The sequence below is a fragment of the Neophocaena asiaeorientalis genome, unplaced genomic scaffold (assembly GCF_003031525.2).
Source record: "Neophocaena asiaeorientalis asiaeorientalis breed wild unplaced genomic scaffold, Neophocaena_asiaeorientalis_V1.1 scaffold226, whole genome shotgun sequence".
Lineage (NCBI taxonomy): Eukaryota > Metazoa > Chordata > Mammalia > Artiodactyla > Phocoenidae > Neophocaena > Neophocaena asiaeorientalis.
Window position 1 is genome coordinate 12,072,079 of NW_020173037.1, and position 12,545 is coordinate 12,084,623.

Consider the following 12,545-nt stretch of genomic DNA (forward strand, 5'->3'; position numbering starts at 1 on the left):
GCGGCCATGGCTCACGGGCCCAGCCGCTCAGCGGCATGTGGGATCTTCCCAGACCGGGGCACGAACCCACGTCCTCTGCATGGGCAGGCGGACTCTCAACCACTGCGCCACCAGGGAAGCCCTGCATTTAGTTTTTTAAGGAACCTCCATACTGTTCTCCATAATGGTTGTACCAATTTACATTCCCACCAACGGTGTAGGAGGGTTCCCTTTTCTCCACACCCTCACCAGCATTTATTGTTTGTAGATTTTTTGATGATGGCCATTCTGACCGGTGTAATGTGATACCTCATTGTAGCTTTGATTTGCATTTCTCTAATAATTAGTGATGTTGAACATCCTTTCATGTGCTTTTTGGCCATTTGTATGTCTTCTTTGGAGAGATGTCTATTTATTTTTTATTTATTTATTTATTTTTAAACATCTTTATTGGGGTATAATTGCTTTACAATGGTGTGTTAGTTTCTGCTTTATAACAAAGTGAATCAGCTATACATATACATATGTTCCCATATGTCTTCCCTCTTGCGTCTCCCTCCCTCCCACTCTCCCCATCCCACCCCTCCAGGCTGTCACAAAGCACCGAGCTAATATCCCTGTGCCTTTCGGCTGCTTCCCCCTAGCTATCTACCTTACTACGTTTGTTAGTGTGTATATGTCCATGACTCTGGAGAGATGTCTATTTAGATCTTCTGCCCATATTTGATTGGGTTAAGTCCTAATTTTTGAAATGTTAAAACTTTAAGGTAAAATTCTGCATATTATCTTTACTGACAACAGCTAATGTAGGTCAGGATTTAAAGCTAACATACTACAGCTTATATTTAAAGTGTATGATAATTTGAATTTGTAATTGGTTGTAAATTTTGTCCTTTGGGAAATTTCTTTTAATGTGCTAACCAGTGAAGTTTTACTGTCAGAAGCAGAATCTTGAAAACAAATATTTGCTTTGAAGTAAAGTATCCATATCACCCTGTTATACACCTGTGTTTACCCTGAGTTTTCCTTGTTTATAAAACACCTTAGTTAAGGGTGTTATCAGATAGGATCATTCATGTAAATAATGAAAGTTGGGGCATAGACTAATTACATATCTGTAGTACATGGTAAGCACTGTGTAAGTATCTGTTAAATAAATCAATCTGTATTTTTAGGGAGAATTTTATTAAGATATTTTAGCATATTAGTATGTATAGTAATGAATTGATCTAGTAAAGGGGGAGAAATTGGTGATTCTGGAAAGAGCTTAAGCAAAGGCGTGAAATTATCAGATTTACAGTGATTTAAAAAAATCACTCTGTCTGCTGTGGGAAGAATGGATTGGAAGGGGGTTAGAACAGAGCAGAGATCCCAGGTTGGAGGTGCTCCCAAGAGACTGTGAGATGTGATGGTGATTGTTTTTTTTGTGGGGTTTTTTTTTAGTTAGGTTTTTGTTTTTTGGATTTTTTGATACCTCCTCAATCTGAATTCTCCCAACCTCCCCAGTTAGAAGAGCTTTACCCTAGGCTTCCTGTGGCCTGCAGTATTTTGCCACTGGTGGTTCCATGTGAATCCCCCCTTCACTTTTCTTTTGCTCGTGTAGTCAACCATCCCCCCATCTCTCTGCCAGTGATCACAGTCCCCCAGGGAGTCATCCTTGGAAGTGTTCTATGTGGTAGTGTGCCTCTCAGTGGGAAAGCTTGGGAAGCTGGAAGTAGGGCAGGCGTTCTGGTGATGGGGAACCCAAGATGGTGGCCTTGAGAGGCCAAGGAGAATAGAGCAGATCATTGCTGCTGCAATTACACCCTTGCCCTGTTTTTCTGGAACCAGTGGAGGGGCATGTTAGTTGCGGTAAGTTTCAGGCCTTCCTGTTTCTCCTGGCAGTTTTGATTTCAGTATTGGAGAACAACGGACTGTCAGCAGTTACTTCCACCTCCTCACTCAGTCCCTTCCTCAGATGTCTTTAATAAAATGCAGCCAGTTTCAGAAAACCAAGACTCACATAACTTTTGTCCAGATTCTGGAACAGCCCTATCAAATTGTTGGATGCAGATTATTCTGTATTGTGCCTCCCCATTGGATATTTTGCATAGATTTTATTTCTGATTCTTAAATCACTTTTCTTTATCGAGAATTAGGATAAATAAAAGATGTCTCAAGTAAGAGATACAATAAACCTACGAAAAACTAGGACTGCTTTGTGATTACAGAATGAGAGAGAAATCAAAGAGGGGGTGGGGTGGGAATTAGAGAAAGGATATAGGAGTAAGGAAGGAAAACAGGAAAAGTTGTAACGGATTCATCATGTGATATGTGTGGGAAGGTTACTATGTATCTTCCATTGGCAGATCCTGTTAGAATTTTCACCTCTTCTGCAATGAACTTAATTTACAGATGTGACAAAGATGTGCTTTGTTTCTCTTGAAACATTTCAGATATATTTGGAGCTGGTATTCTGTGAGGGGGAAATAAACAGATACAGATTATATACTGTTACAGTAAACTTTCAATAAAGTAACCAGTTAGCTTGGGGTAAGAGTGTCCTGGGAAGATGCTTTTAATATAGTTTAAAATGAAACCTGTCTGCTTGACCTGTACCCTCCTAGGGAATAATTCCTGCCCTCATCCCACCCCCAATTCTTTTTCTTATTCTCTGGGTCAGTCCCCATCTCCCATTTCTCATACCAGTCCCCATGCCATGCCCAAAGCCTGTGCACAGATTTTCTTTTGTCTCTTCCTCGATTGTCTCTGTCGGCTCCCTCCTTTGGATCCTTGTTTCCAAACACACAGCATCCAGTGCTGTCCCCCTGGATGAAGAAAATCTGTAGCTCTTCTAGGCCTGTGCCTTCCTTTTGGAACAGGATTGTTCTTAATTTCCCTTTGTGCTTTGGTATGAATCACTGACCCTTCTCTGCCATATTAGTTGAGTGGATACTGATAATTATAAATGTATCTACCTTGTAATTTGGGTAGGGTCCACTAGTCAGTACCAAACAGTCTTCATGATTGTGAAGGAAATGGAGTTAAGAATGTCTCTGCTTATATTTTAGAGGGAAAAGCCGAAGAATCTTTTGACTTTCTTATGAACATTTTTTTTTTTTTTTTGGCTGTCTGAAACAAAGATGGACAAGATCCAGGACAATAATTGCATACAATGGACAAGAAGATGGGCATGGTAATGAAGGGGAAAATTCTTTAAAAAAAAAAAAAGAAATCCTTAACTAATATCCATCTATTTTAATTAATATTTATCAAAAAAATTTAATATAACATGAATTTGGACAGTTTTCTATCATGAAATTTCATCTTTTTTTCATATTTCTACTTTTTACAGGCCCCAAATTAAAAATATAAATCTATTAATGCTTTAAAAAATCCTGTGGTAGCATCCCTTTTTGTATTGTCTTTATTTCATAATTTAGCCCTTGATCGTCCTTGTGATGGGACGCCCCCCCCAGCCTGCTCTGTACTAAGCTGTTGGTTAGATGTTGATGGGTGATGTCTTCCGCAGCACTTCTGACACTCTGTGCTGCACTGACCCCTCCTAGTGGCTGAGTTGAAAGCTGCTTTTCCTATGCGTGTCTCTCTCTATAACCCAGGTGCTAATGGACACTTGGTGTCAGCTCTTGTTTTTCCAGAGGTGATTTAGAAGAAGGGCGTGTGTGCAGCAGTACCATAGGAAATTGAGAGGCAGCATGTTCACACTGGGCTCTTGGGTCAGAGCCGTGTTCACTTCACAGTGCTGCCACCCAAAGCGGTGTGAGGATGTGGAGCTGATAGCCTAGGTTTCTTCATCTGTAAAATGGGAATAATGACACTTCTGTGAGGAGTAAGTGATGTGTTACATGTGAACACATAAAACGGGGGTGCCTGGTGTTAGTACTCAGTAAATGTTAGTTTCTCAGCCTCAGCAGTACTGACGTTCTGAGCCAGGTCATTTTCTGTTGTAGGGATTGTCCTGTGCATTGTAGGATGCTTAGCATGATCCTTGACATGTAGCCACTAGCAGCCGCCCAAGCTGTGACAACCAAAAATGTCTCTGGACATTGCCAAATGTTCCCCTGTTGAGAACCACTATAAATACAATATTTACTAGCTGTTACATTATCTTTGCCAAGCACTCTCACTCCTAAGATCCAGCTGGCTTCTGAAAGTTCTATCCTCATCTGACCCACTTCTTTTTGTTATGTTGGGCTTGTCTGAGTTATTTCATTAGCTGGATGTTAAGGTTAGCTCTTCCTTTCTGGGTTAGTATCTGAACTACGTCTCCTTAGAGCCATGTGATCTACCCCTAGGCAAGCCAGCTGCTCCTGGGAACCAATGTACAAGATTATCTTGTGACTCTCCAGCAGAGTGAAGGCAGATTCTTTTCTGGTTCCTCTTTGAAAAGCCCTGCATACCTATTAACCTGCCCCAAAGTCCCAACTTTTATTCCCACGTGAACACAGCTTTTTATTCTATTCTTTCTTAGTGTGGGATTCTTACATCAGTCCTCTTCTCATTCTGTTTTATTGGGCTGCCTGGCCACTGGATGATTTTGCAGAATTTTAATTGCTTCAGTTTTACAGAATAAATATACCTTAAATTTACAGCAATAGGGTTGCTTTTTCAAAATTTTACTTCTGACCACTTAAAAATAACATCTATGAACCTTCTTCATTGCCTTCCAGAGGACTCTTTAGAGTATATATATGTTGGAGAGGCAGTGTGGTATAATGGGTAAAGGTTCTAAAGTCAGACCACTGCTGGTTCAAATCCTGACTCCACTAACTGGGGTGGGTTACTTCATCTTTTTTTTTTTTGAGGTACGCGGGCCGCTCACTGTTGTGGCCTCTCCCGTTGCGGAGCACAGGCTCTGGACGCGCAGGCTCAGCGGCCCTGGCTCACGGGCCCAGCCGCTCCGCGGCATGTGGGATCTTCCCGGACCAGGGCACGAACCCGTGTCCCCTGCATCGGCAGGCGGACTCTCAACCACTGTGCCACCAGGGAAGCCCTGCTTCATCTTTTTATGCTTCATTTTCTGGTGGGTTTCCTCTCAGTGGGGCTGTTGTGAGGAGCAATCAGATTGATACAGTAAAGCACAGTCTGGTTTATAACCTTGCTTAGCCACTGAATGTTAAATATTGTTAGGTTACCCGTTTGATTTAGTTTTAAGGAAAGGAACATCTTTCTTAAGGAGAGACAATGTGGTACAGCAAACTAATACATACAGATTTTGGAGTTGAACAGATTTGATTTGAACCCTAGCTCTATCGCCTATTTGCTGAATACTAGCTAGGGCAAGTGATTTAATCTTTCTACGTTTTTCTTCACAGCAATATATTCATTTCTAACCTATGACTTTAGCTCCTTTTTCCAGAGAAAATTGAGGCAAACAAGTGTGATATCTTTCAAACTTCTGCTCCCATGCCTGCTTGGCTTTATTTTTAGCAAGACTGAGGATACATGACAGTCCGCGTCTGTGTCCCTTTTCTGTGCTCTCAGAGTATACCATGCATGCATCTAAAATCATACTTAGCCAACTATTGAAAGTTCTGTATTGCTTATCATTCAACCCCATTAGGTAAGTTCCTTGCAAGCAGAATTTTATCTTTGTCTTTCTGTTGCTTAATGCATAGTGAAAGCTTTAATAAGTGTTTGTTGAATGAAGGAATAAAAACAAATTTGAAACAAGTTGTTAATGTACTTGATTCAGTTTATTGACTGCCTGTGCAGTGCTGGGTTTTTTACACTCATCTCGAATCCTTAAAACAACCATATGAAGTGTTGCTAGCTTCACTTCCTAGATTAGGAAACTAAGGCTCAGATAATTTAAACGTGTCCAAGGACCCGGGGTAGAGAACTGTACATTTGTACAATTTGTCGTCATAGGAGGAAGGAGAAAGGATCTCCTGACAGAAGCTTTGGTCTTACAGAGAGGAACGCAGCAAGTGCCAAGCAGCAGCCTGCCCAGGAGGGAGCAGGGTGAGGAATTCAGTTTCCTGATCCTTTTCTTTCCACCCCGTGTCCTGCCAGTGCCTCTCTGGATGAAATCAGCCAGCAGCTAGAGGACAAGGGAGCCTGTGGGGTGCAGGCTTTAGAGGTTGGTGCCCTGGGGTGTGGAGCAGGGTGGAGATGGATCTGAAAAGGAAAATAGAGAATATCCAGCGCAGTCTTCTTCTTTCTGTCCATTAGCATTCACTCACCCTTTGGGCGTAAAGCTCCCGTTCCTAACTCGGGAAACGCAACGCCCTCTAGTCACTGCAGCCAGTTCATTCGTGCTCCCCCATGGAGGCACTGCTAGTGTTCTTTGTGTAACGTAACAGAAAAAAACTAAAACAAAGCTGCTGTAGTCTCTGCGTCTGTAGCTAATCTTTTGACTCAAGTTGGTAATCATTCCTTTTTTCTTCTAGTACTTATTTTACGTTCCCCTTACCCTCTGCCAGGTCAGTAGCTGCTTACCAGATGTCAGGGGTTATGCTTATTTTCTCCAGCAAAAATATCCCATCTGGAATTGCAGGCGTGATTGGCATCACCATCTGGTTAAATTTGTAGTGATCCATAGTCATGCTCTAAGGTCTTTTGCCTTTGGTCTAGGTAAACAGGCATGCCAAACGGGGATGTAATAGGAACCAACACCCCTGCATCCTTCAAATTTTTGATAGTGGTACTGGTTTGTGAGCTTCTCCAGGGATGGGGTATAGTTATTGGTTTGCTTTCTTTGTGGGGAAACGGGGGAGAGTTCCAAGGGCTTCTTCATGGCCCTGTCTTCCCTAATGGCTTTTATGACAGAACAGGGAATCAATGCAGGGATTTGGCCAGTTACTAAGTATATCTATTTCCACTAAAATTCTAGGACTAGGGAAATAACCACAGGATGGGCCTGTGCTCCCCTTGGACCTACCATGAGATACCAGGGTTGACTTTATCTCTCACCTCCTCTCTGGAGTGAGATGGGTGCTCTGACTGGTGGACCACGTTTTAGGTCTCCTGGGATTAGTTCAGAGCTAGTGTGCGGTAACCCTTGGAAAGACTACGCATTTCTCTTTCCCCAGTGGACAGTCACCCTTGTGAATGGCTGCTGGTACCTCTTGGGTAAGGTCTGGAGAAAGCTTGGTGGGATACATCTGTGGCTGTGTGTGGGGCCACAGCAATCTTAACACTCAGTCCTCCTTGGTCTAACATCCTGTGAATGTTAGGCTCCTCTCAGTAGGCTTTGAACTTCTTTCGGGGCTCTTTTGGCACCTAATTCCCATTAGGAGGCCATGAGGGGTTAGTGGGAGTAGGTGGTGAAGAGAAGTGGCATCCCCTTGTGAAACAACTTGAAAGGGTTTTATGGGAGGTGGGTTAGGAGGCTGGGTCTTCTCAGAGGGCTGTAAATTGCTGCTTTCAGCAGACATGTTCAGCTGAATGTGGAGTTCAACATTCTTAGCCTCATTTGTATCTGCCCCAGTGCCTGCATCCATGATTTAGGATCATTTGACTTTGCAGGGTTGCATGTTTAATTGGTTCTGCAGCCCTTATCATCAAACTGTGGCTTGATCCTTAGCCCTGTCAGATTAGCAGCTATTAGAAAAAAAGGACTCCTTTATAACAGCCATAGATTTTCCACTCACCTGTTTGGGAATTCATAACTTTCAATTTGTCGTTTGCTTGGTGCACATTCTCAAAGACCATCAGAAGCAGCCGCAGCCCATGTCACAATCTTTGAAATCAACATTTTCATCATCTACTTGGACTTACAGCACCTTGCTCACCACCTATACTTCATCCTGGGACAGGGAATTTGAGTGATCTTGGTATCACTATGTGCCAGATTATCAGTTTCCCCTCCCCTCCCTCTATAGGAAGGTTATCAGGATGCATCAAACATGCATCCCATTTTTGAGGGTCTGTTTCCTGGGGTCATTCTTGGCAGCAGTTACTGCATCAGTCGTGACACACTTGAGTAATTGAAGGGACTCGAACAAAAGGACTATTTACTAAGCTGTTGTGGGCAGAGGTGACAGAAGCAGCAGCAGCAGGGCGTGGTGAAGCACCCCTTCTAACACTGTTTGGAAGCCGTACTACTCCCAGGCCTTTAACTGTAGCTGTGGGAGAGGGGTCACCTGGTGGGGACTGTGGCCTTGGGTGGAGAAACCGCTGCCTGTTAGAAAGGGAGGAGGAGAACTAAATACCTCCTACCCTTCCAACTCCTGCTAATGCCTTGCATTGGATGAACCCAACCAGAAGCCAGAGGGCAAGGGCGGGAGGCAGGCTGCCTCAGTGTGAGGTCCACAGAGGCCCGCCTTCTGGGCCGTGTGGGGGGGAGAAGCGTGGTGTTGGATCTGGAAGGGCAAATGGGGACCATTTAGCACTCTTGCCAGACTGGTATTTCTGGCCCAGATTTGAGTGTGCCCCTTGAGTGCTGGGCTCTACACTTAACCGCCTGCTGTCCACGTAGGCTGAGATGTCCCCTGGGCACCTTGTGTGGACAACTTATCCTTCCCCCCCAGGTCTTTCTCCCTCGTCTGTTCCTGATGCCACTTAATGTCATATCTTAATGTCCATTCCATAGGGAAGGCCTGAGGCGTGATGTTCTCCTTTAGTTCTGCTCCTCCGGACCACGCACGGTAAGGCACAGTAGGCTTTCAAGCGCGTACGTAAATGTAGTACCAGCAGGCCCTACCACCCCCTGGATCCACATTCTCAAGGGACAGGTGCGGCTAGTGTAGCACCATAACCTTCACCCTCTCATCATGTCTGCTGCAGATGGAGCAGAATGCGCTGGTGTGGGTCCTGGGGCTCCTGGACAGGGCTCACCTGCCTTTGAAGAGCTGTGGTTCCACTTGCTCTGATTGCTTAGCAGAAGAGCACTGTGCCTGGAGGACAAGGCTCTTGTCAAGATGGTGCCCTGGTCTAGTGGAGGAGGGGGGGGAAGCTGCTCTTGTGGGGTTTTAGGGTACTCTAACTTGTAACAAATGCTGCACCCTAAGCTTAGGAGGGGACCATGTTTTCTAACAACTAATTTAACTGCATATAAATCCTTCCTGACTGCATTTCCAGCAGCAAATCCAACAAAGTAGGCTTTGAATCATCTCAAAGGAACCACCTTTGTAATCAGTTACATTTCATTATACCTGATTATTTGATGTCTGCTGATAGATATTTGAAATCGTTACTTGAATATAATTTATTTGCAAATGTTAGATCAGTCACAGTGACTTCCTGAAATTAATCACCGAGGGAACCTGGCAGACTCACCCTTTAAAAGGTATTATTTGGTGTCAGTGGAGACTGTGGGCTACTGTGTGTAGCAAAGGTGACATCAGTGTGACATCTTGAGCCCTTTGTCCGTGGGTGGGATGATAATATTAGCATAATTGTATTTGTTTTGTATGAAGATCTACTGTAATATCTCTGACCAGGGGTCCAGTGCATAAGAATTATCCATAGTTGTTAAAATGCAGCCTAGCACAGTGGGTAAGAGTCAGGACCCTGGAGCCAGACAGCTTGGCTTCAAATCATTTAACCTGTCTGTGTGACAGTTGCCTCATTTGGTAAATGGGGGGTAAATAATTAGCTTACCATACAGGTTCCTAATCTGAAGCAAACTTCACCTGTTCATCTTGATGCTAGAAGCTTGAAAACCATCCTTTGAAAAACCCTGCTCTTAAATCCATCAAACTAGAGTCCTTTTAGTTGAGAGCCCTTAGTCCATATGAGCCATGGTGTATAAACTCCCGGAGTTTCTTAGTAGAAAAGAAGGTAGATGGGACGTAAATGTTTGATTGTGACTTAGCTATCGACAGGGACATAACAGAAACTGTGTTTCTCACCTGGGCTGAGACTTATGATCAAAGGTAAATTCCTGGCAGAATAAGCATAAAATGGGTTCTGTGAGCAAGGAATGGCAAATTACGGTATTTTAAAATCATTTTGCTAATTTTTTTTTTTTTTTCTGTTGGTTAAGGTTGCATGATGGAATTTGAACATTACCTCAAGAGGTTTTATGTTTTGGATTAGCTAATTGTGTTTGTCCTCTGCTGACTATTTCTTCGGACTCACTTTTTGGTGTCCTTTTGAGGCAGTAAACTCAAAGGGATTATACCATGGACTACAAGGAAAGCTGTCCAAGTGTAAGCATTCCCAGCTCTGATGAACACAGAGAGAAAAAGAAGAGGTTTACTGTAAGTATGTAATGTAAAGCATATGGAACAAAATGGAACGTAGAGAATATTTCCAATTCTGCTGTTCTTCCTTACCCTAGAATGGCCTCCCCAGACTTTGCAGATTTTACTTATCTTTCAAATGATATATCCTCCAGAGTCTTCTCTGTGTACTATAATGGAATACAATTTCCTTTTTTAGTGCAGAGTTTTGTCTGTTTACCTCTCCCTTTGGAGAAACTTGTGAAACTGTCTGATAGACCATCTCACCAGAGAATGTGCATACACGTGGTTCTGTGACACATCACATCTCAGGGTGTCAATGGACTCCAAAATTCATTGATCCCATGTGAAGAACCACTGTCTTGAAATTTCCACAGTATCTTTCTTAAGACATTTGTCATTTTCTATCTCCATTTAAAAAATATTTTTAAATGAGTATTCTAACTCATTTTTTCACCATAAAGGTAAAGTCCATTTCTAATTTTACTTTTTATCACCATGGTATCTACTGTAGGACTTTATAAAGAATAAGCACAATGAATATTTGGCTGAGTCAGTGTATCAGTGACTGCTATTTGGAGAATAGTCACTTTTCTAATTAGTGTAATGAAACGTATTATATTTAGTTCCAGTAGTCTTGTTAGTATATACAGAGATCTGTCCTCCTCTCCCTGAAAAAAATGTCATTTATTGTGTCTGTAACTGATCTGGCCTTCCTTGTAAAGCCCCACCCACTGAGCAGTGTGAAGAAATTCATTTAACCCAATTCTGTTCAACAGTTTGAGCTAAAATTTAAGCAGTTCTTTTTTTTTTTTTTGGCGGTACGCGGGCCTCTCACTGTTGTGGCGTCTCCCGTTGCGGAGCACAGGCTCCAGACGTGGAGGCTCAGTGGCCATGCCTCACGGGCCCAGCCGCCCGCGGCACGTGGGATCTTCCCGGACCGGGGCACGAACTCGTGTCCCCTGCATCGGCAGGCAGACTCTCAACCACTGTGCCACCAGGGAAGCCCTAAGCAGTTCTTTTAAGTAAAAATGCCCAGCCTATCTTCATTGTGCTCTCTTTCTCTTATTTGAACACACACTCCTTCTCCGACTTGGCATCATGGTTTGTGGCAGGAGAGGTGTCCCCTTTCACAGTGTTTGTTCAGTTGATGACTGACCTCACGGTAGCCTGGTGAAGGCTTGGCATTCTTGTCATTGTCTAGATCTTTGCCATTCCAGGTGTAGAGTGACTGGTCTGGCAGACATCCAGCTGTGGTTGACCTGCCAGTCCTGGGCATTTTGTTGGCATCCACTGCTGGCATCTGCAGTTGATGAACTGATTTGTGATCTGCCCTTTGTTGGCTTGGCAAGGGTCGTGGTGACTGACTGCTGACTCAGCTTCCCCTTGGCGTGTGATGGCTGTAGACCCCACTGAAGCTCTGCGTGCCCTCCACCTTCTCCTGACTCAGGTGGTCTACCCTGGTCTCTGACCAGGGGGTCACCCGGCCCCTGCCAGCTGAGTGCCATGACAAGTGACTTTCAGCTCAGGTCCATGTCACATGGGAGTTGAGGAAAGCTGAGGAGTTAAACTAAACCCTTGGACCACCCCACTCTGCCTTCTTAACCCCCAATGGTGGTTTTCTCCCAGAGCCTCAGACAAGGAGCTGGAAACAGCCCTTCTGTCTTCTGTTCTCCCTTCCTTAGTAAGCGTACCTCCACACCCTGCAGAGAAGCCCAGAGCAGAGGGGTTGCAGTGTGTGTCTGGCCATTTGCCTGTCCGCAGGTGTTGCAGCAGTACCTTCAGCGTTTCTTCCGCATTAGTATAAGCCGGTTTTAGAAACATCATATTGATGGTAAACAAGAGGTCGGTATACTTAGCATAAGATAGTGGAGTGTGTGAAGTTTTCCTTCCTTCCCTCTCCTTACTTTTACCTTTGGACCATTCTCTCCTTCAAGGGCATAACCTCCTGCCAAGTTTGATGGAAGTTCATACATAGCAAATACAGGCGATGGGTTATCTTATCTCAGGTGTCCTTTTGTTTTTCGTGGTAGAGGTATTTCCACGTCTTCTGTGAAAAGGTCGAGGAGGCCTATAGTGTCACTCTTACCAGCTGTCCCCAGAGGTGTCCCCTGAGTTCTCCAAGGCTCTATCCAGATCCCCTTGTTCACTTCCTTCCTTCAGATGCTCAGATGTTGCCTTGTTGTTAGAGAGGGTTTTTCTGACCACCCTGTATAAAATAGCATCTTCACACTCTGTCCTGCTTACCCTGTGTAGTTTTTTAATAGCAGTTATCACCACCTGACATACTTTGGGTTTATTTATGTGTGCTTTCCCTGAATTTGTTCTTTGAAGCAAGAACCTCCCGCACTATTGTTTCACCAGTACCTAGAACAGAGATGGAGGTTCAGTAAGTATTTGTTGAATTGAAGTTGAATGAAAAGTAGGATTAAGTTC

General features: G+C 43.8%; 1 protein-coding gene across 5 annotated transcripts in view; it reads left to right on the forward strand.

The window, feature by feature from the left end:
* SGK3 (serum/glucocorticoid regulated kinase family member 3) overlaps window positions 1-12,545 on the forward strand; it is a 111,887-nt gene that overhangs the window by 51,515 nt on the left and 47,827 nt on the right. For 3 of the 5 annotated variants that reach the window (XR_003002951.1, XM_024742636.1, XM_024742632.1), the window contains exons 2-3: window positions 8,516-8,570; window positions 9,911-10,127. Coding sequence is in view for 4 of the 5 variants with exons in the window: in XM_024742636.1 (XP_024598404.1) it covers window positions 10,050-10,127 (78 nt within the window). In the remaining variant the exon portion in view is untranslated. Of the gene's footprint in view, window positions 1-5,850; window positions 6,062-8,515; window positions 8,571-9,910; window positions 10,128-12,545 lie in introns of those variants that run through there. The other 2 variants (XM_024742633.1, XM_024742637.1) reach the window with 2 other exon arrangements.